Raw genomic sequence first — 25,658 nt, 5'->3', positions numbered from 1 at the left:
TGAGGCTCCAGGGGCCCGCTCCGGCCGCTGGGCGCTGCGATGACCGCGGGTTACACTGTGTGATGTCGCAAAGACTACATTTCCCAGCATTCCAGGGCGCACAGGGGGACCACAGATCCCAGCGCGCAAAGAGGCCCAGGGACTACAAATCCCAGCATTCCGTAAAACCTGTTCCTCTGTAACTTAGACTCCAGTGTGCCGCGCAGTGTGCGCAAATTCATAAACCCTCCCTTAGGTTTGGTGGTTTCTGAATCCCGAGAGTTGAAACCAGGCGGGAAAGACCCTCTTCACTCCCAAGGAAGATGATAGCCCACAGAGAGGTAACTTCTGTTTACATGGAACTCAGAAATCTCCTGCAAATCATGGTAAGGCTGCAAACAAACAAAACCACTGATTAAACCATGGAAGATACTGTAACAGAATGACTCCTTCCAATCACGCTGGCTTGTTGGTCTGGGGCGCCTTTTACGTGTTTTGCGGGGGTCTATTGTGCTCCTGCGTTGGACTGGGAGAGAGTGATTGTGTATCCAGAATATCGATAGAGGAGGGGACTTGAGAGAATGTGCTCCTCCGACCCCTGTTGTTTTCCATATGAGGAAACTGAGGCCCACAGAGGCCAAGAGATTGTCCACCGGTTACAGCAAGTTGGGGCAGAGTTAGAATCAGGCCCTAGGTCTCCTGGCCCCTTGCACGCTGGGCTGGCGATATTTTTAGCAGCGTGACTATGCGATGATTATTCTCCTCGGTGAAATTCCCCCATTCAGGTTGGAACACCCAGAGGTGAGTTAGGTAAGGATTTGGTGGATTTCCTGTAAGTGTGATGTCTGTTTATCTTCAGTCTAGGTAGGACTTGGTGTTTTGATTCATTATTTGCTGCTCAAGGTGACATTTAATGAGATTTCAGGAAGTAGGTAAAATTGTAATACAAGCCGTTTCCTTGGAGCTCTCCTATTTTCTTTTCCTAGGCCTTCCTTCCTCTTTTTGTTCCCCTTTCACCTATATGGGCACCCACCCAATTTTTCCTTCCCTGTAATTCAACAAACAGCTTTTTCAGTTTTCCTGATTTGCCAGGCTCTCTGTCAGTAAAAGATGAAAGACATGGTCACTGCCACCAGCAAGATAATCATCTAGTTAGGGAAATAAGGAGACTCCACTGAGATTGGAGATGGACTGTGGTTTAAATGGCATAAAAGAAAGGACATCAGAATGCTACAGAGGCTCGAATGAAGAGATGTATCCCAGCTGGCAAAACTTGATGGAGGAGGTGGCATTTGAACTTGAAGGATGAGTAGGATCTTTTTTTTCTCCATTAAAAAATTTTATCTTTAGATTTTTAACATACAGTAAGGGCACAATTTTTACATATGTGCGCATCAGTGTTACCACCTCCTAAATCAAGGTATAGAACTATTCCAGCACCCCTTGTGCCCCTTCCCAGTCAGTACTGCATCCTGATAACCACTCTTCTGACTTCTATTACCATAGATCAGTTTTGTCTGTTCTTGAATTTCATTTAAATGTAACCATACAGTAGATACAGTATGAGTCTGGCTTTTTAAAAAAATATGTCTTTACTGATTTCAGAGAGAGGAAGGGAGAGAGAGAGAGATAGAAACATCAGTAATGAGAGTCATTGATCAACTGCCTCCTGCACAGCCCCTACTGGGGATCGAGCCTGCAACTCGGGCATGTGCCCTGACAGGGACTCCAACTGCCATCTCCATCTCCTGGATCATAGGTTCATGCTCAACCTCTGAGCCACACTGGCCGGGCGAGTCTAACTTTTTCCATTCATCAGTATTTTTGTGACATTCATCCTTATGTATGTAGCAGTAGCTTGTTTTTTTTAAGTGCTGAGTAGTATTCCAGTGTATGTGTAGAGCACTATTTATCTGTTCTATTGTTGATCTACATTTAGGTTATTAGTTATGAATTATTGGCTTTTATTAACAAAGCTGCAGTGAGCATTCTTTGTTAAAATTTTTTCTTGATTTTTTTCTTTTAGAGAGAGGGGGAGAGAAACATTGATTTGTTGTTCCACCCATTTACAAATTCATTGGTTGATTCTTGTATGTGCCCTGACCAGGGATTGAACCCACAACCTTGGAGTATCAGGTCGATGCTCTAACCAGCTGAGCTACTCGGCCAGGGGTTGCAATGAGAATTTTTATGTTTCTTTTTATGGACTTGTAAATTCATTTCCAGAAGAGGAGTTGCTGGCTTGTATGGTGATCAGCAACAGTAGATATTGCCAGTTTTGCAAGTGTACCAATTTTCACCTTCATCACCAATGTAAGAGTTCTAGTTTACTCTTATTCCTGGGTCAGTCTTTTATTTTTAGCCATTTTGGTTAAATGTGGCATCTCATAACATATAGTCCTTATTTATAATGTCTCTGGTGTTGAGGGCCTTTCCATGTGCTTATTGGCTATTTGAATGTACTCTTTTGTGAAATGTTTTTTCACATCTTTTGTTTATTGTTTTTTACTCTGCTGTTTGTCTTCTTATGGATTTATAGTTCTTTATATAGTCCGGAAATTGAGTTCTTTGTCTGGTATATGCTTGCGAGTATCTTTTCCAAGTCTGTAGCTTGTCTTTTCACTCACCTTACTGGTGTCTTTTGATACACAGAAATTCTTAATTCTAGTGTAAGAGTTCAGTGTTTTCTTTTATGATTAATGCTTTTTACATAGAGTTTAAGAAATCTTTGTGTACAGGGTTGATAGAATTTTAAAAAAAATTTTGTTTTAACTAGTCATCTTTTATTAAGTATGATATGAAAGGCGCTGGGCAAAGGTCCTGGTCAGGAATGTGGAGTCCACACTGGGCCCTCTTCAGTGGTGCTCTTCACTCACTGCTCCTGTTTGAGTTCCTTATAAGAACGGCAGTAGTTGAAAAGCACCTAAGCTGCCAGCACCATAGAAACCCCAGTGATGCTCCCTTTCTTGACGCTGACATACTTGTAATACCGGTAGTGACCTCTTTGAAACGCTTCAGCAACAGCTTTAGGGGTGAAATTCTGCATCAGTATCCAGCTTGGCAGTTCCCCTCGTTTGACATCCATGAGTTTCTTCTCCTTCAGTGGTACTACTGATGTCATCTTGGAGTCTGGGGTGTTGTTGGTAGGATTTTAACAGGGTAATATGAGGGAAGAGATTTGCAAAGAAGGTAGAGCAAGCTTGAGGCCCTGCTGTGAGGGCGGGAGGGTTTGTAGGTTGTATTGGGCATGGGAAGGCCTGGAGTTTGGGTTGGAAAGAGTGTGAGGCAAGACAAAGCTGGGAGGGCTGGCAGGAGGCATACTGCAGAGGGCTTTAGCTGCAGCCTTGGAGTCTGGACATTGTTCTGGAGGAAGTAGAGGCACTCCAACAGAACTTAGTTTTCTTCCTTCCACCACCAAATTTGCCCCTCCTCTCCCACTGTCCTGTTCCCTTACCACCACCTCCAGACAGCTCTGCCCTCCCCAGCAGATGCTGGGTGATATCCTCCTTCCCTTTCTCTGCTTTCACCTGGCCACCAAGGCTTAAAGCTTCTGTGGTCTAAATGTCTCCAAAAACATCCCGTCTTTCAGATGCCCAACTGCCACTGCCTTTGTTCAAGATCTCAGTCTCTTATCTGGAATACATCAAGTCACCTCAAGGGTTTTCCTGCTCCAGTTCTCTCCACATCCAACCCATTCCTATAGCAGCTGGTGTGATCATTCTATAATGGCAATTACTCATACCTCTCCACAGCTTAAAAACCCTAACTAGCTTCCAAATGCCCTTAAGATCAAAGAAAAATTCTTTTATATGGCTTACATCCTTTGTGACTTGCTTGCGTCGTCTTCTGGGCTCAACTCAAGCCTCATCTCCTCCAGAAGCCTGCCTTAAATCACCTGTCCCCAGGGAGAGCCTTCCAAATTGTTGTTCCTCATGGCACTTAACACATTGAAGGTTTTGAGGGCAAGAACCTTGGTTTTTCTTCATATAGGCTTCTAGAAAATAATAGTTGCTGAAGAAATTTTTTGAATACATGAATGGATTGGTGTTGGACTCGTTTGCATCTGTTCTGTCTGATTTCTGCACTTTAAAGCACAAAAGGCAAATAGAGGTCTTTTCCTCATCTTTAAGACCTGAAAGTCGGCGTTCCCTCCTTGGGGTACACATGCTTCAATCTCCTTTTTGAGTGAATTTTCTTTCTCCTAAACTCTAAAGGTCCCCATGAGACTTGCAACCAGGGGAACAATGGGCAGCAGCAGTTCCTCCTGGGCTAACCTCCTGAACCTGTTTCCAAGGCCCCCCTTTTTTCTGACTTTCCAGTGAGCTAACAGCAGCCCTACCTTGGCTCACTTTCTTTCCCATGTTTCTAGAGAGCCACAGCAGGCCCCCCCCCCTCCTGTTGCTTCTTTTATCTTAATCCTTTCCTTGTTTTAGTGTCCTCAGCTTTAATAAACGTATTCTAAAGAGCAAAAAAGACAAAAACCCTGAAAGTCTGTGGTGTTTACTGTACTTCAAAGGAATCAGCTGAAGTGTTCAGTTATCTAGCAATTCCTTAGCCATCTTCCAGGGGAAGTTGGTAGGTTCCAAATGCAGCCACGAATGTCATTTTGGTCACAGGCATTGTCGGCTCAACCCATCTCTTGCTTATTTAAAAAAACCTTCTGAATAGAGGTCAAGAACATGGCCTTTGGCCTTCAGATAGCCTAGGTTCCAAAGCGGAATCCGCTACGTACTGGCTTTTGGATTTTTAGGCTTAGTTAATTCACCTGAAAAATGAGTATAATATTACAGGCCATAGAGTTATGCGAATTCAACGAGACAATGTACAGCACTTGGCACATGGAAAAACGATTAATAAACAGTTGTTATTAGGCTTAATACGTCTCCATACCTCGGGGAAGCTGCAGCCGCCATAGGGAGCTTATTGGGGGGTAGAGCTCATTCAAAAGGGGTGGATTTCAGCTCCGTGAAGGCCATGGTTTGGGCCCCAGTACAGCCTAGGCTGTATTTCCTTTCTTAGGCCTCTACCCACCCCATTCCTGGGCCACAGTCCCGCAGGGACCCCTTCCTCTGGCCGAGCCCCATTGGAGGTTTGAGGCTGTTAGCACAGGGAGGGGAACCTAATGTGGGCGGAACTCGAGTGCAGCAGTGGGACGCTTCCGGGGGAGCGATAAGGCCGACGGGTCGGCGGAGGTAGAAAAGCGTCGGACGCCGGGCCGATCATGGACGCTTGACAACCTGAGGGCAGGCGCCGGGAGGCCGAGACAGCGACCTAGAGGCAGGAGAGGCGGCGAGGACAGGTAGGGGCCGGCGAGAAGGCGGGACCTGGCCGGCCAGGTTGGTCGGGGCTGTCCGGCTTCGCGCCCGCCGCCCGGAAAGCCCGCGGCCACAGCGCCCCGCCCCCGCCCCCGGGAGCGCGCCCCTGGGCTCCTCACTCCGCGCCCGCCGCCCCTTCTGGAGCACGCCGCGGGTCAGTCCACCCCCGCCTGAGACCCTCGGCTCCCGCTCCGCCGCTGCTCTCGCTTCCCCACTCCCGAAGGCTGCGGCTTTGCGCCTCTGCTCTCCATCAAAATAGCGCCCCGTACGACGGGAATTGATCACCCGTGTGTCTCTAGCCTCCTCCCCGGGCCCGCCCACTCCAGAAGAAAGCGATTATCCGCGTCTCCTCAGCTCGTTGCTCCTACGGGCTTTGCTCCTTAGGCCGAGATTTTTTTTGAAGGACCGAAATTTCTGCCCATTTGTCGAATCCTTGTCCACCCCCAGCCCCATCCATTCAATCTCTTCACACGTGTCCGCTTGGAAAGGAGGTTTTCGTTCGTCCTCCTAAGCATCACCTACCCCTCTTCTTCCTCTCCCCTTCTCTCCTCTTCCCCTCTCTCTTCTCAGCTACCTTTATTCCCTGGCACTTCATTTTTTTGTTGTTTCCGACAAGACCTTAGGTAACCTTAAGTGAGGTGACATACTTGTTTCTAAAAAGGGCTGCCTGCCTCCCCAGGAAAACTTAGTTTCTCTTGCACCAAACTACCCTCCTTTGAATTGTTCTCTGCTTCAGCTTACTGTAATTCTCCTTCATTTTGTCCTACTGCCCCAGTACGTATCATTCTTGGAGGACTAATCTTTTCTCATGCAGGATTCCTGTACAGTAGGTGTGCAGTGTGGGTGTTCGCATACTCTCGTGTGATTAGACAGTTGAGGGACTCTCCTGTTCCTACTGTCTTCAAGATGGCAATATAATATTTTCATTGTTCTCTGAGACCTTTTTATTTTCTTGAGCTTTCATACAAATTCTGAAGTCAAGTTTGGTAAAATGTCACATATCAAGTAGGAGGCCAAATTGAGGGATTTTTTTCATGGACTTAACACACCATGTATTTTCTTAGTTTGAATATGTTGCTGCTTATCTTTCAAGATGATTTCTCCCTTTCTTCTATGCTTAAATGACTTCTCTGATTGAGACATCTTTCTTGGTCTGTTTTTTCTGTCTTTTCCTTATCTGTACCTGGCTGTAGGTCGGATGGAGTCTAATGACACACTGGAAGCTGTAACTGATTGCTTTTGCTTACATCTGCCACCTCTGTGTATGGGCAAGGTTCTCTTTTTCTTAATGAGTCTATAAATGAGGTGGATATAAAACAGCTACTGAGAAACTCCTGTGTGTTTCTTTAGGTCCTGGTTAGGTTTAAGGGCTTAGAACATGCTGCCTTTGGGAGAGGGTCAGATGGGGATAAAGTAGCTTTTACTAAGTGTGTTTCAAACCACAACATAAGGACAAAATCCCTTTAACTCCGGGTTGAACCCTACCTATCTCACTAAGTAGTCATAGCATCTGGACTCAGGAACTGTTTTTTTTCTTTTTTAATACTATAAAATTATTCTGATATCTGAACCAGCATTAAATAAAGCATAGACTTTGCAAAGGAGAAGGAAAAATGATGGAAAACACATTTCTTTTGGACAGATCTTAAGGCCAGAGAATGGCAGGTGAACAGAAACCCTCAAGTAACCTCCTGGAACAGTTTATTTTACTAGCCAAAGGTACTAGTGGCTCAGCTCTCACTGCTCTCATAAACCAAGTCTTGGAGGCTCCTGGAGTATATGTCTTTGGAGAACTGCTGGAGCTGGCCAATGTGCAGGAGGTAAGAACAATTTGTCTATCTTCTTTATTTTAAGCCTTCCTTTGAGTCTCTAGGTTTCCAAGGAATTTCAGTTCCAAAGCATTGGGGACCTGTGAGGTACCCTGTTGAGGGAGGGATGGGAATTGGTGGGACAGGAGAAGAAGAGAGCAAGGATGATGTCCTGGACTCCTTCTAGTCAGCAATTTTGTTTGAATTTGAGGTAAAGTTATATTGGGTTGCTGATAATTTGAAAGATCGGGAAAAAACCCAGGTGAACCTAATAAGTTAGAAGCATAGAGTATAGACATGGCCTAATGTTTAACAGGGGTAATTTCAGGCATTCTTAGGGACAAAAGCCTCCAGTGCAAATATAGACAAGCAAGACTGGTCAGGTACATAATGGCAGAGAGTGATTGCTGTTGAACTTGACACAGGCATGAATAAGGAACGTACTGCTCCTGTGGAGAAGTGCAGTGTTGTGTAGGTGTGTAAAGTGGATATGTAACAAGGATATGACTGTTACACGCTGGGAGGTGGTCCTTTTTGCTTTGCTTCTTTGTTTGATTGTAGTTATTAAAACCTTGGGTATCCAGTTTTGGCTATTGTGCCTTAAAAATGAGATGACCCATTGAGGAATGACCAAGTGGAATAAAGAGATGTAAAGCAGCCTATACTTTTCAACCTCTACTTCCCACTTTGGGTACTTTTATATAGTTGTCCCTCAGTATCCAGGAGGGATTGGTTCCAGGATCCCCCTCTGATGCTCAAGTCTCTTATATAAAATAGCATAGTGTTTGCATATATGGCAGGGTATGCCTACACATCACTTCATTCGCATGGATTCAGCATAGTGCTTGGTGCATGGCTAACTCAAGGCTTGCTTATTGGAACTTCCTGGGATTTTCCCCCCTAAATAGTTTTGATTCATGGTTAGTTGAATCAGTGTGAAGCCTGTGGATATAGAGAATGACTGTATTTACTTATTGATTGATACTTTTATATTGATTGAGATAGATAGAAGTCTGGTGGCATCTTTATTACTTTGGGGGTTGTGTTCAGTTTCTCTTGGTGGGGTGGGCCATCTTCCTTTTCACCATCACAGCTTCTTTCTGGCTGCCAGGATGGTGCTGTCTCTACAGATGGCTTTTATCCACAAACCTGGGCAGTTCTTGTAGATCATGTGCATGATGCCACTGCAGGTGGCCTGGGCGTTCTTGCTGATGGTGGTTTACACTAGGAGGTAGTTGGCTTTTTTTGGCCGGTTCTTCACTTCACGACCACTAGGACACCTTTGCTGTTGGCTGCTGGCTCCACGCCCACAGCTTTGTGGTGAATCAGCTGGTTGTAGTAGGAGTTGCAGGCCTTCAGATAACAGGACTGGCTGCTGTACATCTGCTTATTCCTCTTGATCAGGAAATTGGAGCAGTTTCCCACGACCATCCATTGCAGACTCGTGGACATGGTGTCATCTCTTCTCCCTGAAACAGCCAGAGACCAAAAGAGCTGCTTTTATTTTTGAATTGTGAATTTTTATGTATCAGTCTTGTTTAGACTGTATGCTCTGTTGTGCTCACCATTGTTTCCTTACAACTTAATATGTAGACTGACACACAGTGGCTTTCAGTACAAATTTAGTATCTCAGAGATGGAAAGGGAATGTTCTGAGAAAAATTGAGGAGAACTGGGCTCTTTTTTAAAAAGTCTTCTGTGTTCTACCTGTTCATCATTCCCTTCCTTCTAACCCCTGGCAACCACTGCCCTTTTTACTATCTTTGTAGTTTTGACTTTTCCATTATGTTATAGATGGAATCATATAGCCTGTAGCTTTTTCAGATTGACTTCTTTCACTTAGTAATATGCATTTAAATTTCCTTTATGTCTTTTCATGGCTTGATAGCTAATCATTTAAACAGAAGAGATGACTAGAGGGTAATAAGTTCCTTCAGGTTCATGGGAAGCCTGAATGAATATGCCAACTGGTTGTTTTGTAATTATGAAAGATTGGCTAAGAGGAGGTAGATGAAAATTAAAACTGGAAAGACCCATTGACTTGGGCCCGTGGGAGAAGTTTTAGAGCATCTCCTCTAGAGAAAATAGGCTAGTTTTGTCATCATCTGTTTGAAAAGTGGGGCCTAGATTTGGTGGTTTCTTCCACCTCTGATCAGGACCTCAGGAGGTTATTAATAGACCTGAAAAGGTAGACTTGGGTATTAGGATGCCTGCTCTAATTGGGGTGCTTAGCAAACCACCTTTATCTCCCCATAGTCTGTTTTTCCCGTATGTAAGCTGGGAATAAGCTAGTTGCCTTTCGGTGGTCTGAAGTTATGGACGTAGTTCTTGGAACCTTTTTTTAAAAGATGGTTAAAATTAAGTAGCATTTCATTGGTGTCCACAGAATAACTTGGGGTTTCCTGTTTAGACTTTACTGAGTTTGGTAAATTGGAGGAGTAACGGGTCCATATTTTTGAGTAAAAGAAACACCCAGTCAAGGTAGTTGACAGAAGAGCAGAACAGTTCAGGCAGAACAGTGTCTCTTTCTTTTTCCTCCTACAGATAGCTCTTTGACCCTGGCATTAGTGAGGAATAAATAATTGCAATGAAAATCTTTATTTGTGGTCGCCTGATATCCTGGCTTCCTGTCCCAGCCTGGCTCTTCTGTCTCCCCTTATGCTGTGCTTACCTCTCCCAGTGCCACAGTCCACATAGAGTCCTGAAACCTGGAACTAACCTTACACTTTGTCCCGTTTGGATTAGTGGCTTGTGCTGTGCCCGACAAGCTGGTGTGTGGACAAAGCTGCTCCAGTGCTCATTTTAATGGAAAGGGAATCTTGAGAAAACTTGAACTGCTTCCAGTACTCACTGCCTTGTGTGTATGTGGAAGCAAAAGCAGTTCCTTGGGTGTGCTGTATGAAATGTGAAACACGTATTCCCTAGAGAGAAAAGTTAAATTGGGGGCTTTAATAATCTTTCTTACTTTTTTCCAAAGAATGCAGGAGTTGGAAGGGATCAGCTAATAAAAAAGTACAGAGTTGTGATGCATGGTCGCCCGCCCTCTGCTTGAGCACTGCAGTGACTGGTAGACAGCTGGGCCCATGAACTGTTTCTTTTCCTCCTCAGCTTGCAGAAGGAGCTAACGCTGCGTATTTTCAGTTGCTGAACCTGTTCGCCTATGGAACATATCCAGATTATATAGGTGAGCTGGTTAAGATCCTCCAAAGACTGTTCTTAATTATTTCGCTCTGTTTAGATGTGTTGCCTCCAGGAAGATCACTGAGGTTTGGGGTGTAAAAGCATGGGGTGGGAACTTCTTGGCCTGGCTGTTATCCATTTTACTGGGCTCTGTGGGTGATCTTACACGAGGACTCTCCCTTCTTACCTTTTCTTTCCCAGTGTGTAAAACGGGGACTATGTTTATGTTCATCAGTAAATATAGCCCTTGTTTATGTTCCAGATGAGATTCTTGAGGACTGGAGTTTGTAGAACACTTGGAGTGTTGTGAAATGTCAGAATACCCACTTGTATTTAAGCATTTTAAATATGATCAAAATAATATCACTATACTGTGTTGAAGAAAATTTGGAAAATAGGGGGGAAAAGTCACTCATAGTTATACCAGTGTTACCCTGCTGTTAGCATTATGGTACACATTTTTCCCCCTCTGCTTGGGCTGTCTGTTATGTAGGTATAATTAAATTATATACACAATTTTATATTGTGCTTTTTTTCACATATGTCATAGGCATTTATTTGTGTTTTGAGTCTGCATAGTCATTTTTAGTATTTCATTACCTAATTCTCCACAATCTACTTAGCCCATTCTCTTCTGTAGGTCATTTGAGTCATTTAAAATTAGAACCATAAATATGAGGAATGAGGTGCATGTGTGTCCAAATGCTAACTTACCTTCCACCCAAGCCATTTTGTCTGGCTTCCCTGGTTTATTTTAGTGGCATGACAAAAACCTGGTAGTTTATTTTAGTGGTGTGACTCAGGACCTCCCCTACTATACTCCTGACTTCCCCTCTTCCTCACTGTCTTTCTTGCTGGTCACTTATGCCTATTCTTTGCTGCTGTCAGACTGGACAGGTTGCCACTTGCCAGTTTTTTCTGACCTTCACTTTGTTCCAGTTGAGTGTGTTTTCTGTTTCTGTTCTCACTAAAGAAGCAGCATTGCACGGACTCTGGAACCAGACTGCCTGCATTGTATTCTAGCTCCACTTCCACTGGTAGTGTCTTTTGGCAAATGAAATAATCTTCTGTACCTCAGTTTCCTTCTCTGTAATAATCCAGGTCCACAGTCCTTGACCTGCACTTCTTCGGCTAGATGTTTCAGAATTTAGAATTTGGGGGAATTTAAAAAGGTAATACGCACATGCCTTTTTATGTAACACCCCTGAGGGGTGTGGGCAGCACCTGTAGTCAAACACAGTCATAATTGTTTTTTTAGCTCTCACCCAAGGATATGTTTTTTATTGATTTTTAGAGAGAGAGGAAGGGATAGAGAGAGAGACAGACAGACATCAGTATGAGAGAAACATTGACTGCCTCCTATACATGCCCCGACTGGGGATCGAACCTGCAACCTAGGTATGTGCCCTGAGCAGAAATAATGCCGCCAGCCTTTTGCTGTACAGGATGACACTCCAACCATCTGAGCCGCCTGGCCAGGGCCATAATCATAATTTTGTAGCAAACCAAGTGAATATTCACAAGTAGGATAAAAAAGCCCACCTTAAATCAGGCCAGAAATCGCTACCAGATGAATTTTAGCACCATGCTCAAGGAAAAAGAAATAGTTTTGGATTCACCTTTTTGGAATCCAGGATTATGGATAAGGAATTGAAAGCATTTAGAATCTGTCTTGTAGAGTTTTTGTGAGGACTGGATGTGTGTATGTGCATCTGGATCTGTGTGTGCTTCTACACTGAGTAAAACTTGCCTGTATGTTACCTGTGGCTGCCGCCATGGCTCTCGTTAGCATCGTTGCTATTACTGGAATTTTGCCTGTCCTTCAAGGCTTATCTCAAACTCTATTTCTTTTTTCTCCTGTACTGTACCTCCCCAATGTGATTGGGCTCACTTGCTCTTTGTCTTTCTCTCGCCCCTTTCCCCCTCTTTCCCTAGCTCTCTCTCTCTCCCTTCCTCCCTTCTTCCTCTCTTCCTCACCCTTTTGTTCTCTTCTGGTAGTTTGTACCTTTCTTCTGTTAGTTCTGCCTTGCATTTGTAGCTGTTGAAACATCCGATTGTAACACTGAGGACAAGTCCAGGGCCATTGAGTCACATCACTCCAGGTGGTTGGTGCCCCTGGAGGTGTGTATGCAGCAGTCTTGACAAGGCCCATCCTTTCTCCTCAATGCCCCCGAATCATTTAAGATGGTGCCTTGCACGTAACAGATGTTCAGTGAAGACGTGTTGAACTTGATTGAATGTCACAAAGGGCACAGATAGTATTATTCCATTAAGATAATGGTCATCACTTTGTGCATTCATGCCTGGGTTTCAGGAGATGAGGCTCCTTGTGTGTAGAGACAGAGTCTTGTCTTCTTTGGAAGCACATGGTCTTCCAGAGATGACAGGAGGTGCTCATGGGAAGTTTGCCTAATGAATAAGTGCAGAGTCATGACTGATTTAGTAGTAGATTTGGTGTGGGGAAGTGGTGTGCTTATTCCATAAAAAAATCCTAATTTTATTTTATGTCTTGATTTTTGTGGTGGGTGGGACTGAATAGCCAACAAGAAGAGCCTCCCAGAACTGAGCACGGCTCAGCAGAACAAGCTGAAGCACCTTACCATCGTGAGCTTGGCGTCGAGAATGAAGGTACAGTCCTGGGCCCTTTCCTGTCTCACGCTGTTTCCTTTCCCAGCTGCACACGGTACAGTCATAGCATAAACGCATAAAATTTACTTGGCAAAGGACAAAAGAGAAAAAGATAATTAAAATAGTGTTGATAATTACCCTCCCATTTAGGAAAAATATACCCAGGAGCGATTGTAAATCAGCAGGTCTCAGTTCTGGCATGCCATGGCGCCTCGAGTAGTGTGAGCATTTGCCATCCTAGAGGGAGACTGCTGTCTAAAGATAGGTATTTTCAAACAATAAGGCATCTCAAGGCAAGTTAACACTTCATTTCCTGCTCCCTGTGTAGCGAACTGTGCTAATGCTGGAAGGAAAACTTGTTATGTTGGACTTACTGAGAAGTAGATTTTTAATATGCCACCTTCTTCTGGGGATTTTCGAAATTAATTATACTAATTGGGATTTTTGCCTTACATGCTCACTTTAGACCTGAACCTTCTGTAAGATGTCACACTCCACTGTATCTGAGTTCTCTGCCCCACTCACTTTAGAAGCAGCCTGGCAACCAGCTGCTCATAGTCATTAACAAAGAAGATCCAGATTTGTTTAGTTTAAAGTTGATTTGGCTCTTGCCCAATCCCAGCCTGAGGGTCTAAGTGTTTGTGGGGCTCTGTCTTTGAAAGAGTTGCTTTTTGTGTTTGTCCCCTGTGATGTAGCTTGAGGGGTATATGTTTGTTCCTGCATTGCCGTTTCAGTTGCTGAAGTCAGTACCAACCACAGACTTCTGATTCTTAGCCTGACATCCCAGATGGGAGGGAGGCCTATTTTGTTATGAAATGATGACCTGACTTTTTTTTTTGTCCTAATCATGGACTTCTTAAGTGTAGCAGAGTGTACGAGTGACTTTTTCCTTCATTTTTCCAACTACCCATTGTGAGCCCACCTGCCACCCCTGGATTTCAGACCTTTAGTCATAGAAAACCCTTCTAGGTATGTTTACTGTTACCCTCTTCTCTGTATGCATTTCCTTGTCGGTTTCTGAAAATTTGATCACTGTGTTAATTTCCAAACTAAAAATAATGTGTATCAGGATTTGCAGGAAACTGGATGTTTAGATATCCAGTTGTCTTAGAGTCATGCAGAATTTTGGTACAGCCCAAATGACTATTGTTGGGAGTTGACATTGGTTGCAAGAGTTTGAGAAAAGAACTGTAAACTTGGGGGTGACTCTGAGTTGGCTGTACTGCTGGCCACTGGTAGTGGGTGTGTTAGCCTGCATGTGTGTTTGCTTGTGCTCTGCCGGTAAGCCCCCATTTTTCCTCGCTAGCATTTGAGAGTGTTTGGAATTTTGTGACGAGCTGGCATTTTATGCAAAGTCTGTAAGCTTCCAGAAGGTGGCAGAGTGGCATATACTGAGTATTTCCCTTTTTCTTTGGAAAGAGTCTTTGGGATCTCAAAGAGTTTGCTTCAGAGCATAAAAGTTGAAGGCGGGGCAAAGTCCAGGAGGCAGAGAATCTTGGAGAATGCTTTGCTAGATGCTGTAGGTCTTGTTTGGACCCCACAGGTTTTACAACTCATTTATCCATCTCTTGTTGCCATAGATGTTAATAATTATCACTACAATAATTATCACTATGCTGCATTTCCCAAAGTCCTGAGGCAGCCTTTGGCTGTGTCAGCAATACCTACATTTCTTTAATACTTGTCAGTTGTTTTTGTAAATATCACATGGCCTTATCTGCAGTGTATCCCCTACTCCGTGCTGCTGAAGGACCTGGAGATGCGGAATCTCCGGGAACTGGAAGACCTCATCATCGAGGCTGTCTACACTGACATCATCCAGGGCAAGCTGGACCAGCGAAACCAGCTTCTGGAAGTAGACTTCTGCATTGGCCGTGACATCCGAAAGAAGGACATCAATAATATTGTCAAGACCTTGCAAGAGTGGTGAGGCTGAATGATGGAGGGGTTCCCTTCTTTTTAGGGAGGGGGATAGCTAGCCTTTGCCTGGGGAAATACGATCTCCAGGTATTAGCTGGGGCTGCCTGGGAGCTGGGACCTTGGGACAGTAAGCCAGAGAGTGAAGGGTTACATTTGTGACTATACCTGTGTGGCAACAGGAATCATTTCAGGCCTCTTAGTGCCTTGGTTGTAAAATAGTCCTTGTCCTAGTGCAGGTGGGGACTATTTAATGGTGGGCTGTAAAATGCCCAGGATTGGCAGATGGAGCCTCTGAAGCCTAGTTATGTGACACGGACCCTGTGCTTTGCCTCAGAGTTTGATGAAGCTCAGGAAGTTAGTGTTGGTAAGAGTCTTTGGCTAATAAAACCCGTGTTCAGTGTCAGTAACATTGGGCTAGTGTTTATAAAACTTTGTGAGGGATAGTGAAGACAAGGAATGGGCTATTCTAAGTTGGAACACAGACTCTATATTAATATAACTATATTCTGGTATATAAAAAAAGAAGTGGGATACTTGCATGTACTCTATTTTAATAGAATTGGTTGTTTGCAAGAGCCGTTCTGGGTTCTACAAGGGTTTGTTACAAAGTTATTTAAATGATTTGGGGCTTATAAAGCCAGATGGGCTTAGTCAGAAATGAGGCTTTAGCTGAGTTTTGAAGGAGGGCCAGGGTTAGAGAGAGGTTTGCGGTGAGGGGAGTATGTTCCTGGGCTGGCTTATGGCATTTTGGAGGTCAGGAAGCAGAGTAGGTGAGCTTTATGCAGAGTGGAAAGGAAATTATTTTTTATAAAATAGATGAAATCTCTGGCTTATCCCCAAGAGGAATATATCCAGAGATGAGTGGCCCAGCTTTGACTCCCTGAGTCTAATGTCCCCCCTCCCCCTTAAGCTACTATTGGACCCCAGGGCATCTGATGCCCACCTCTCACCCCAAGTTCTAGCCCAGCTGTGACCCCAACCAAACACCTTCCCTTTACAACCTCTGACCAAAAAAGGAGCTTTCGAAAGATGTACAACTATTAAAGCAGAGTAAGTGAGAAATAAACTTAGGAAATATCCCTAACATGAAAATGGTCTGGTGTACAAAGTCTAGCTTTCCAACCCCTGCGCTTGGCTGTCTTAAGCCGCACTTGAGATGCTGGACAGTTTTCACGTCCATGGTCTGGCTTCCTATGTTTTTAGCCCCCAGCATGTGGAAACCCAGAGGTGCTGTCCTAACCCCTGTCCCAGGACGTTTACTAGTACAGGTTCTTAAAGCTTGTGTTTAGGTGTAGGAGTTCAATTTGAAACAAAATTGGGATGTAGAATGGTACCACAAATAGGGCAAGCTGTTCAAAGCTATTGACTTTTTTTTTTTTTTAAATATGTCTATTGATTTCAGAGAGAGGAAGGGAGAGGAAGAGAGAGAGAGAAACATCGATGATGAGAGAGTCATTAATCGGCTGCCTCCTGCACCCCCCCTGACCGGGAATCAAACCGCAATCTCTTGGATCCTAGGTCGACGCTCAACCACTGAGCCACGCCTGGGCGGGTAAAGCTATTGACTCTTAAGTGAAGGGTATGTGGGTATTCATTGTACTATTTCAACATTTTTTAGGTTTAAAATTTTCAAAATAAAAAGTAGGGAAAAGAAAATGAGGGGGATCATAGTCAGGAAGTAATTTAAACTTCTGAGACAATCTTCAAAATAGGAGCTTTGACCTAGGATCCAGGAGATCGTGGTTTGATTCCTGGTCAGGGCACATGCCTGGGTTGCGGGCTTGATTGCCAGTCGGGGTGTGTAGGAGGCAGCCGATCAATGACTTTCTCATCATTGATGTTTCTCTCTCTCTCTCCCTCTTCCTTCCTCTCTCTGAAATCAATAAAGTTATATTTTTAAAAAAAGAAAAGTGTAAAGTGTCTCCTAATTCCTTTTATCTCACAATGTGTAAAACTTTCCCATTGGACACAAAGCTTGGAGATTAAAGCTGTACTCTAAAAAACTACCCCACATCCTCCATGTTTGTCTCCGTGTGTCCTGTGTAATGTGCCCTATGTTTAGTAACGCTTGCCTTTTGGAGGGAGTGCAGAGGTAAGAGCCCTGGCAGAGGGGGTGCTACAGAAAGACCCTATAAGGAGATGGGGAGGGAGATTGGAGCCTGGAGGCAAGTGCCCAGGCCTCTCTGTGGCTCAGGATTGGTTCTCTCCTTTGCAGGTGTGATGGCTGTGAAGCAGTCCTGCTAGGCATCGAGCAGCAAGTACTGAGAGCCAACCAGTACAAGGAGAACCACAGCCGAACTCAGCAGCAGGTGGAGGCAGAGGTAAGGAGGGGACCTTGTTCCCCTGCTCCAGGGGATTGCTATTCCTTTGTCTTGTGAGTCTTGTTGATGAAATAAGCAGTTATCAACAAACAGGCGCTGGCTGGGTGCTGGGGTGGAGGTGAGTGTGACAGGATCTCTGTTCTTGGTGCTCTCCATCTCTTTTCTGCTTGCTGATTGGCAGAGTGTGAGCAGGCTTGGAAAGCAGAGAGTGTTTTACATTCCTCAGTACACATGCATGAAAGAAACGAATTTGGGGATGTACCTAAAAGGTGGATAGAAGGAGGCACCAGTCTAAGCTCTTCTTAGTTTTGCTCTGTGGTGTTGAATTTGCTTTGGACAGCACTGTGAGGCAGATCTGATCAGCCACTTGAATTAATAAATGAAGTCAGTGGGGTGCCTGAAGTTGAGCCGCTAAATAAATTACACAAAGTAGATTTTAGCTCTCTACAGCCAGGTTGTGATTATAGCAAGAAATATATCCAGGGAAAACTTTCACGTATCTTTTTTTTTAACTTATGGTGGAAACAACGGCTGTTTTGAAGATTGGACTATAAGAACAGGAAAATTCAAATTCAGAGATCAACATCGTTTCATTTTTTGGAAAAATAGCAAAGGACTATGCAAAAGTTTCCCATGAAAGGGTGAAAAAGACGGATAGAAGGATGGTGGTTGTCAGGTGCGGTGGAGGGAGGGGTGCGGTTGGGCAGGGGCACCTGGCACTTGGGGCACATGGGGCTTCGGGGCCGAGTACTGCTGTCCTTGAGCTGTGTGGTAGGGGCAGTGCCATTTTACCCTTCTCTAAACTACATGCATGTTGTAACCTTTCAAAGTGCATGATGTATTTCATACTAGAAAAAGAAGAAAGGGAAAAAAATGGGTGGATGAAATGCAAGTGAAGATAGAAGTGTGTGATTGTGGTTTTAGTGACACCCGCTTGTTCAGGACACTTTTAGCCTCTCAGTGGCATTTGTTTTTGTGCCGGTAGCCTGGAATCTGTGGTGTGAGCTCAGAATTCGTTTGGAGCCCTTAAGATCCAAATGTTAGCATTGGGCCCTGCTGGTGTGGCTCGGTTGGTTGGAGCATTGTCCTGTGCACTAAGAGGTGGCAGGGTTAATTCCCAGTCAGGGCACATACCCAGGTCCAGGTTCAATCCCTGGTTGGGTGTGTGTGGGAGGCAACTGATCGATGTTTCTCTCCCACACCGGTGTTTCTCTCTCTTTCTCTATTCTTCTGTCTCAAAATCAATTAAAAAAGAAAAAGAATATTTACTTAAAGTTAGCATTGGAAGTCCTTTTCTAGTGTGATAGGGCTTGAAGTGTTAATGGTATTTAATGAGTTTTATAAATCTAGTGTCCAGAAGTGTGGTAGAGTGGGGCCCAGAATTATAACTAAGGAGCATAGTAAGTAGATGTGCCTTTTGAGGGGGGATTTGTGAAATTTGAAGATTTCCCCATCTCTGTTCTTTGTATCCTTGAAAATAAAGGCTGTATCTTTTTTGTCTTTGTAAGATCAGCTCCTTGTCCCATGCCTAACCCATAGTAGTTGCTCACATATTTATTGAACTGAGTATTTCTGGCACAACCTATACGTGTGTGTATCAGTGGATTACTAAACTCTGCTTTTCATGAACTAGAGTGAATTTGTTTTGGACACACACACTCTTCTATGTACTATACATACTTATTCTGTGGTTGTTTAATCCATCATTCATTTTTACCCTACTTTTAGCCAAGGAAATATGAACTGCATTTAATTTAGCTTAGCCAAAGACAAATACAACTGTGAAATAAGCCTGCTGCTTCTCTGATAAGATGTATCACCTTGAATATTGTGGCCTCTTCCCTGACCTGGGATTGATGTCTGAGTAAAGGAGGAAGGACTAATCACTCTGTCCTCTCCACTGATTCTAACCCGTAAATCAAACCCTGGAAACATGAGGTTTGGAGGGGAAACGTGCCCACCTGACTGGAGTAGCCTGTGTGAAACAAACTGTCTTTAACTTGGCTGGAAGGTTGGAAGTCTGATCGCTGTTGGCCCCGCCGTGGTGTCTGGACTGTTTCCGAATTGTGTGTTAGGTGGTGGGCTTGGATTGTGGTGGTTAGCCAAGAAGAAGGAATGATGCTAGATTTAGAATTTCGACTGGTTTAAGTTTATCCATGATGAATGGCATCTGATGAAAGGAGGTAGGTGTGAGCAGAGGTACTTTAGAAAGTGGGCTAATGTTGAGGCACGACCAATACTTAGTAGTGTGGACTCTTTAAATTAGGATTATTTTTTTAAAGAAGAGCCAGGGTGCATGGATTTGTGATCAGTGGCTCACTGATGCAAAACGTGACTCTGGAGACCCCTGCTGACAGAGCCTGATGCTGCCACCAGGTGGCAGTAAGGATTGGATTTACTTAGACATTTGAGGAAAAGGCTACAGACCACCTTCAATACCAGTGAAAACAATCTACTGACTTAATCTTCTAGAAAATCTGGAGCAGGCCAGTATGAGAAGAGAGGGAGCGTGGTCAAAGCTTAGAGTCTTGTCAGCTTTTGGGGAAACTTTAAAACAAGTTCACTCAGGCAGTGCATCCCAGGTACTGAAAGTATGGGCATAAATCAAGTTTTCTTTCATTGTCTTAATGTATATTTTAAGTTGCAGTATCTTTTAACACATTGGATATCAGATGTAACTGACGTGCAAAGAAATAAATTTGTCCTGCTGTGAGTTCTTGTTAAGATCTTAATTAATTTTCTTTAGAATACTTAGAAAGCATCAACGGGTCATTGGGGAGAAAAAGAGACATCTGTAATATTTTAAACAAAAATTAAATTAAATTAAAAAAAAGAAAGCATCAAACTGGAGAAGCCTTGGAATGTTTTTATAAACATTTATTTTATAAAGCAGTGATAACTGAGAAATCACACTTCTTAATCTCTCCTTTAAGAGCATCAAAATATGCCTTGAAATAAGACAAACAAACCCATCCCTTGTTTTTTGTTTTTTTTTTTTAATATATCTTTATTGACTTCAGAGAGAGGAAGGGAGAGGGAGAGAGAGAGATAGAAACATCAATGATGAGAGAGTCATCGATTGGCTGCAGCCCGCAACCTGGGCATGTGCCCTTACCGGGAACCGAACCCCGATCTCCTGGATCCTAGGTCCACGCTCAACTGCTGAGCCACACCCGGCTGGGCCAAACCCATCTCTTTTATAAGAGAAAGAGTGGCAAGCCATCCACTTGCTCCCGGTTTTTCACTGTCTTATCAAGTCACTCTGCTGAACAAGATATAACCTGGCCTGTGTGGCTTGGTTGAGTGTCATCCTGTGCACCGAAAGGTTGCCGGTTCGATTCCCTGTCAGGGCACATACCCGGGTTGTGGGCGTGATCCCTGGTAGGGGGTGTGCAGGAGGCAGCTGATCAGTGTTTCTCTCTCCCCCCCCCCCCCCCCGCTAAAAATATTAAACTATTCTTTTAAAAAGAAAAGATTGGCTTGGCAGGATGCTGGTAAACCCAGACTTAGGCAGCCCTCTGTTTTCACAGTCTCAGCCCACATCCCCTATGTTGCTTTCAGAAAGGTTATAGTGTTGATTGAGGACAATAGTTTGGGGCATGGCTCTTCCTGTATCTCAGAACAACAAAAATTAGAATTAAAAATGATGTACAATCTAGTTGAGGCTCGTTCTGCAGGTGATAGATCTCCTCCAGGAACGTAATTTTGTCTCACTCTGGAGGTGGTGTTTCAGCTCTGAGTTTGGACTGCCTTTTTTTTATTTTTATTAAATATATCTTTATTGATTTCAGAGAGAGGAAGGGAGAGGGAGAGAGAGAGAGATAGAAACATCAATGATGAGAGAGTCGTCATTAATCAGCTGCCTCCTGCGCACCCCCGACTGGGGATCAAGCCCGCAGCCTGGGCATGTGCCCCGACTGGGAATCAAACCGCCATCTCCTGGATCCTAGGTCGACGCTCAACCACTGAGCCACACCCGGTGGGGCTGGACTGCCTCTTACTGAAGCTCCAGGTACTCTCTTGAGAACTTTTGACCTTGACAACTCTGTTCTCCCTCTGTAGAAAACCAGGCCTGCTTCCCAGCGAATATGGAATCCCCTTCTCCCCAGCAAACATGTAGCACCTTACTCGGCACCAGCCTTCTCTTTCTTCTTTCTAAATATTAAAAAAAAAGCTAATGATTTCTCTTTGGCTTTTCTTCCCGTCAGTCAGCAAAGGGCAGAGGCATCCAGGGCCCATTAGAACTGGTGCTGGGGAATGTGCATATAAACAGGCACGTAGTTGGCACAGTTGCTTTTCAGAGGCAGTACAGCGATCGCCATGAAACTGAAATGTGCAGACCCTTCGCTGGAAAGCTCCCGTCTAGGACTATGTCCTCCGCAGCTGTTCTCAGAAGTACGCAGAGATAGACAGAAGGCTGGCGTAGGAGCTCCGGACACACAAACAGCAGGCTGGGAGTGAGCGTGGAGATGGTGGAACGTTCATGGTAGAGCAGCAGTGTGCAGGCGTTACAGAAGATGTGTGTTCTGACGTGGGAAAGGGGTCGCGAGCTGCATACATATATTTGAGCTCCTCCTCTGTTAAGTGAAGAAAGGTGTCCTGAAAGCAGTAGTGTGATGGCATTTCGCCAGCTTTTCCTACATTTTTGTCATTGATCACTTAGGTGGCTGACGTTCATCCTCTGGTTCTTCAGGAAGGGCTTGGGGAGCTGCATCCCCAGAGTGTTTGTGGAGTTGCTTGGTCAGCTGGGCCTGGGTTCTTGGTCACGCTTCCTTTTGCTAAGGCCGTTTTACCCACTGCTTGCTTTCACCTTTGGTGGTGTACCTCTTTACTAAATGTCCACTTCCACGTGCCTTTCTTTCTCTTTTCAACCAAGCAGGCATTCGTTCCACTTTTTGGCTCTACGTATCTCCCACGAGTAGCCCCTGCTTGGTTCTCCCTGTTCAAGTGTCTGAAGGTGATTCCAGGTGTCCCTGCAGAGGATCCTGGCTTCTTTCCCGGTGGTCCCATTATAGTGAGAACGCTCCTCCATGGTTCCTGTGCTTACAGACTGAGCACATGGATTCTGTCTCCCTCCAGGTTACCAACATCAAGAAGACCCTCAAAGCCACCGCGTCCTCCTCAGCTCAGGAGATGGAACAGCAGTTGGCCGAACGGGAGTGTCCCCCTCACGCTGAGCAGAGGCAGCCCACCAAGAAGATGTCCAAAGTGAAAGGTCTGGTCTCCAGCCGCCACTAGGGCCGGCTGGGGCAGCTGGCACTCACCAGGCCTGGGTCAGGTGGGGAGGGGACACCGAGGGCCTATTTCCTCCTCTCTACCTTCAGTGAGTTCCAGACCTGCCCGTCCCCTCACCAGCGCCTCCCCACCCTGTTGGTACTGTTCCAGAAGAACCGTTCACTCCTTTCCCTTGCCCATGCCCTTCTCCCCAGTTGTTCCTTCAGACTCAGGGGCTCCACTGATGCCATCCCAACAGGGTCAGACACTGCCCGGCTCCCCTCCAGGAGGTTCTCGTCTCTGTTTAAGGGCTTGTCTCTCCCAGTTTTTCTTTTGCTCCATGTCATTTTGTCAGGCTGGTCATAGCCGGAGTCAGCTTTAACTGGCCCACAGGGATGACTGCGAAGGAGGCTCCTCTCTGAGTGAGGAGGGGGCACTCCTCCACCCCATGTACCACAGCACCCACAGTGGTGCAGGCACTCTAGCTAGGTATCACATGCTCTGTTTCCCCTCTCCTGCCTTGTCCCTCATTGGCAGCTCTGATCAGGCCATGGAGGGATGCGATGCTGGGCTGTGTTTACTAAACCTGCGGGTGTTCAGCCTCTTAAGCCCAGCTCAAATCTCTCGTTAGTCGGGAGCACTGGGCTGATTAACGTCTGGTATCTGAGCCCCGGTGGAGGGTGCTGTGGGTCTGCTCGGTGGCAGAAGCTGCTTCCAGCTTGGTGGTCACTGCTGCCTCTGCCTGCTCAGACGGTTTTTGGTGTGATGACCCCAGCTGCCCCCTGGGGCTGTCTGCCAACACTTGCTCTCCCCAGATCTTTAATTACTCCTGGCTGCATCCGTGGTGGGGATGGTGGTGCTGAGGCCCCTCTGTCTGGGAAGGACCTGTTGCTGCTTCTGTCTTTCTTTCCATCCCTCCTTGGCTGATGACCCAGAGCCCTCTGATGATGGCATTCTCCTGGCAAGAGAAAAGGACTTGACTAGCCTTTCTGAACTTGAACAGTTTCAGGTTATATTTTAATTTTTTTTTTTTTTTGTACAGGTTCTGATTCTAATACATTTCAACATGTCTTTTCCCCCCCGTGTCAATATTTGTTATAGAATAATCGCCGGGGATTTTTCACCTGGTTGGAGGGTGGCGTGTGTGTATGTGTGTGTGTTTTGTTTTGTTTTTAAGGGGAAGTGGAGGTCTGGACTGATACTAAAGTTCACTGAGGGAAAAAGCACATTTCAGAACAAAAAATAAAGTGTAGATTTACTGTGTGTGACTGGCGTGCGGAGCTGCATAGCTGGTGGGGCTGCAGGGGCTGGGAGCAGGTGCTTCAGGGGAGTGTCCTGCTGTCTCAGTACCTGGAGGGAGAGTGCGTTTGCTCCTTTTACAGCACGTCCAGCAACTGCCTGCTGCTGATCAAATGTTAACAGTTATTCTCGTTCCCCTCAAGCTGGTCCATATGCCCACATAACATTATGTCCAGTGGGAGAGTTTAATTCCCAGAGTATGTTTCATGAAACCTCTTGGCAGATGCTCTGTGGAAAAGGGGTTCTGTTGTTAAATAAATTTGGCACATCCTGCATCCCATATCCTCATTGGAAATTCATTCTCGTGGTCTCAGAGAAGGCCTGGGTGAGCAAGCCTGTTCCCACACTGATGTCACCACCCAGTCCTTTTTGGTGATACCTAGTGGAACACATTTTGAGGAAATTTTTGGAAACATTCTATTTCTCAAAAATACCAGCTTTATAGGCTTTTCTGTAACTACAGTCATCTGTTGCTTAATGAGGGGGACATATTCAGAGAAATGCATTGTTGGGCAATTTTGTCACCGTGCAAACATCACGGAGTGCACTTACACAACGTAGGTGGTCTAGCCTACTGCACACCTAAGCTGTACGGTCTAGCCTATTGCTCTTAGTTTACAAGCCTGTACAGCATGCTACTATACTGAATACTGCGGACATTGAAAAGGTACAGTAAAAATCAGGTATGAAAGTAAAAGTAAACAGTGGTGCACCTGTATAGGGCACTTACCATGAGTGGAGCTCACAGGCCTGGAAATTGTTCTGAGTGAGTGAGTGAGTGAGTGAGTGGTGAGTAAGAAGGCTACGACCTCACTGTCCACCGCTGCAGACTTGATAAACACTGCATTTGGCTACACTGAACGTCTATTTTTCTTTAGTAAGTTAACCTTAGCTTACTGTAACTTTATAAATTTAAAAAAAATTTTAAACTTTTTGGCTCTTTTATAATAACACTTAGCTTAAAACACATTGTAAACTGTGCTAAAATATTTTTTCTTTATATTCTACAGCATAAGCTTTTTTTTCTGTTTTTAATGTTTTATTTTTCTTTCACTTTTTAAACATTTTTGTTAAAAACTAAAATACAGCCCGGCTGGGCGTGGCTCAGCGGTTGAGCGTTGACCTAGGATCCAGGCGATCAGGGTTCGATTCCCGGTCAGTGCACATGCCTGGGTTGCGGGCTCAATCCCCACCAGGAGGCGTGCAGGAGGCAGCCGATCAATGACTCTCTCATCATTGATGTTTCAATCTCTTTCTCTGTCTCCTTTCCTCTTTCTGAAATCAATAAAGGCATATTTAAAAAAACAAAACAAAACAAAAAAACTAAGACACAAACACACATTAGCCTAGATCCCTAGGTCAGGATCATCAATATCACTGTCTTCCACCCCCACATCTTTTCGCACTGGAATGTCTCCAGGGGCACTAATGGGCATGGCGCTGTCATCTCTATGACAACAGTGCCTTCTGGAACAGATCCTGAAGGACCTACCTCAGGCTCTTCTTGAGGTGTTTCTCTTCAGAAAGCACTAAGATGCTATGATGGCGCCATAGGCACCAGGCAATAGGAATTGTTCAGCTCCATTATAATCTCAGGAGATCACTGCCCTATAAGCCGTCCATTGTTGACCAAGATGTGTAGTTCCTGACTCTTCTTTCTAGACCAGAACAGGCATGTCTGCTCCCAGCAAGTCTTTCATCCTTGCCTTTCCCACTAGTGAGCAGGTAGGATGTGTGTGGCTCAACTAGTATGAAATGCATGATTGTTTGTTGGTTGTCCCACAGCCCTAAGGAGCTGTAGGTTCATCTCCACAGTTCTGCTGCTTCCCTAAAAATAGTAATGAAAATGAGAACACACTTGTAAGGAGCTCTACAATGTCTTCATGGACAACAAGTCATTGAATCCCTTCCACTGAGACCATCTCCTGAGGCTGGTAAGGGTATTACTGCTCTCATCTGCTCCTACATATGGGAAAGTGGAAACAGTTAAAGTG

The 25,658-nt window shown here is 44.9% G+C and overlaps 1 protein-coding gene across 4 annotated transcripts; it reads left to right on the top strand.

Moving 5' to 3' along the window:
- The first annotated feature begins 156 nt into the window (after positions 1-156).
- COPS7B (COP9 signalosome subunit 7B) lies at positions 157-23,441 on the top strand. Of its 4 annotated transcripts, none has more exons than XM_081142001.1 (7): positions 171-365; positions 6,937-7,114; positions 10,211-10,286; positions 12,822-12,910; positions 14,634-14,836; positions 17,046-17,151; positions 22,231-23,441. In XM_081142001.1, the coding sequence occupies exons 2-7, from the start codon at positions 6,953-6,955 to the stop codon at positions 22,387-22,389; spliced, it is 795 nt and encodes a 264-aa protein (XP_080998127.1). In that variant the 5' UTR covers positions 171-365; positions 6,937-6,952; the 3' UTR covers positions 22,390-23,441. The 4 variants fall into 4 exon arrangements, with proteins under 4 accessions (XP_080998128.1, XP_080998127.1, XP_080998129.1 ...); XM_081142000.1 differs by lacking the exon at positions 171-365 and adding an exon at positions 5,185-5,278; XM_081142002.1 differs by lacking the exon at positions 6,937-7,114 and having other exon boundaries at positions 157-365.
- The last annotated feature ends 2,217 nt before the right edge of the window (positions 23,442-25,658 follow it).

The sequence above is a fragment of the Miniopterus schreibersii genome, assembly GCF_964146895.1.
Source record: "Miniopterus schreibersii genome assembly, chromosome: 7".
Taxonomy (NCBI): domain Eukaryota; kingdom Metazoa; phylum Chordata; class Mammalia; order Chiroptera; family Miniopteridae; genus Miniopterus; species Miniopterus schreibersii.
This window is presented reverse-complemented; position numbering and strand designations above follow the sequence as displayed.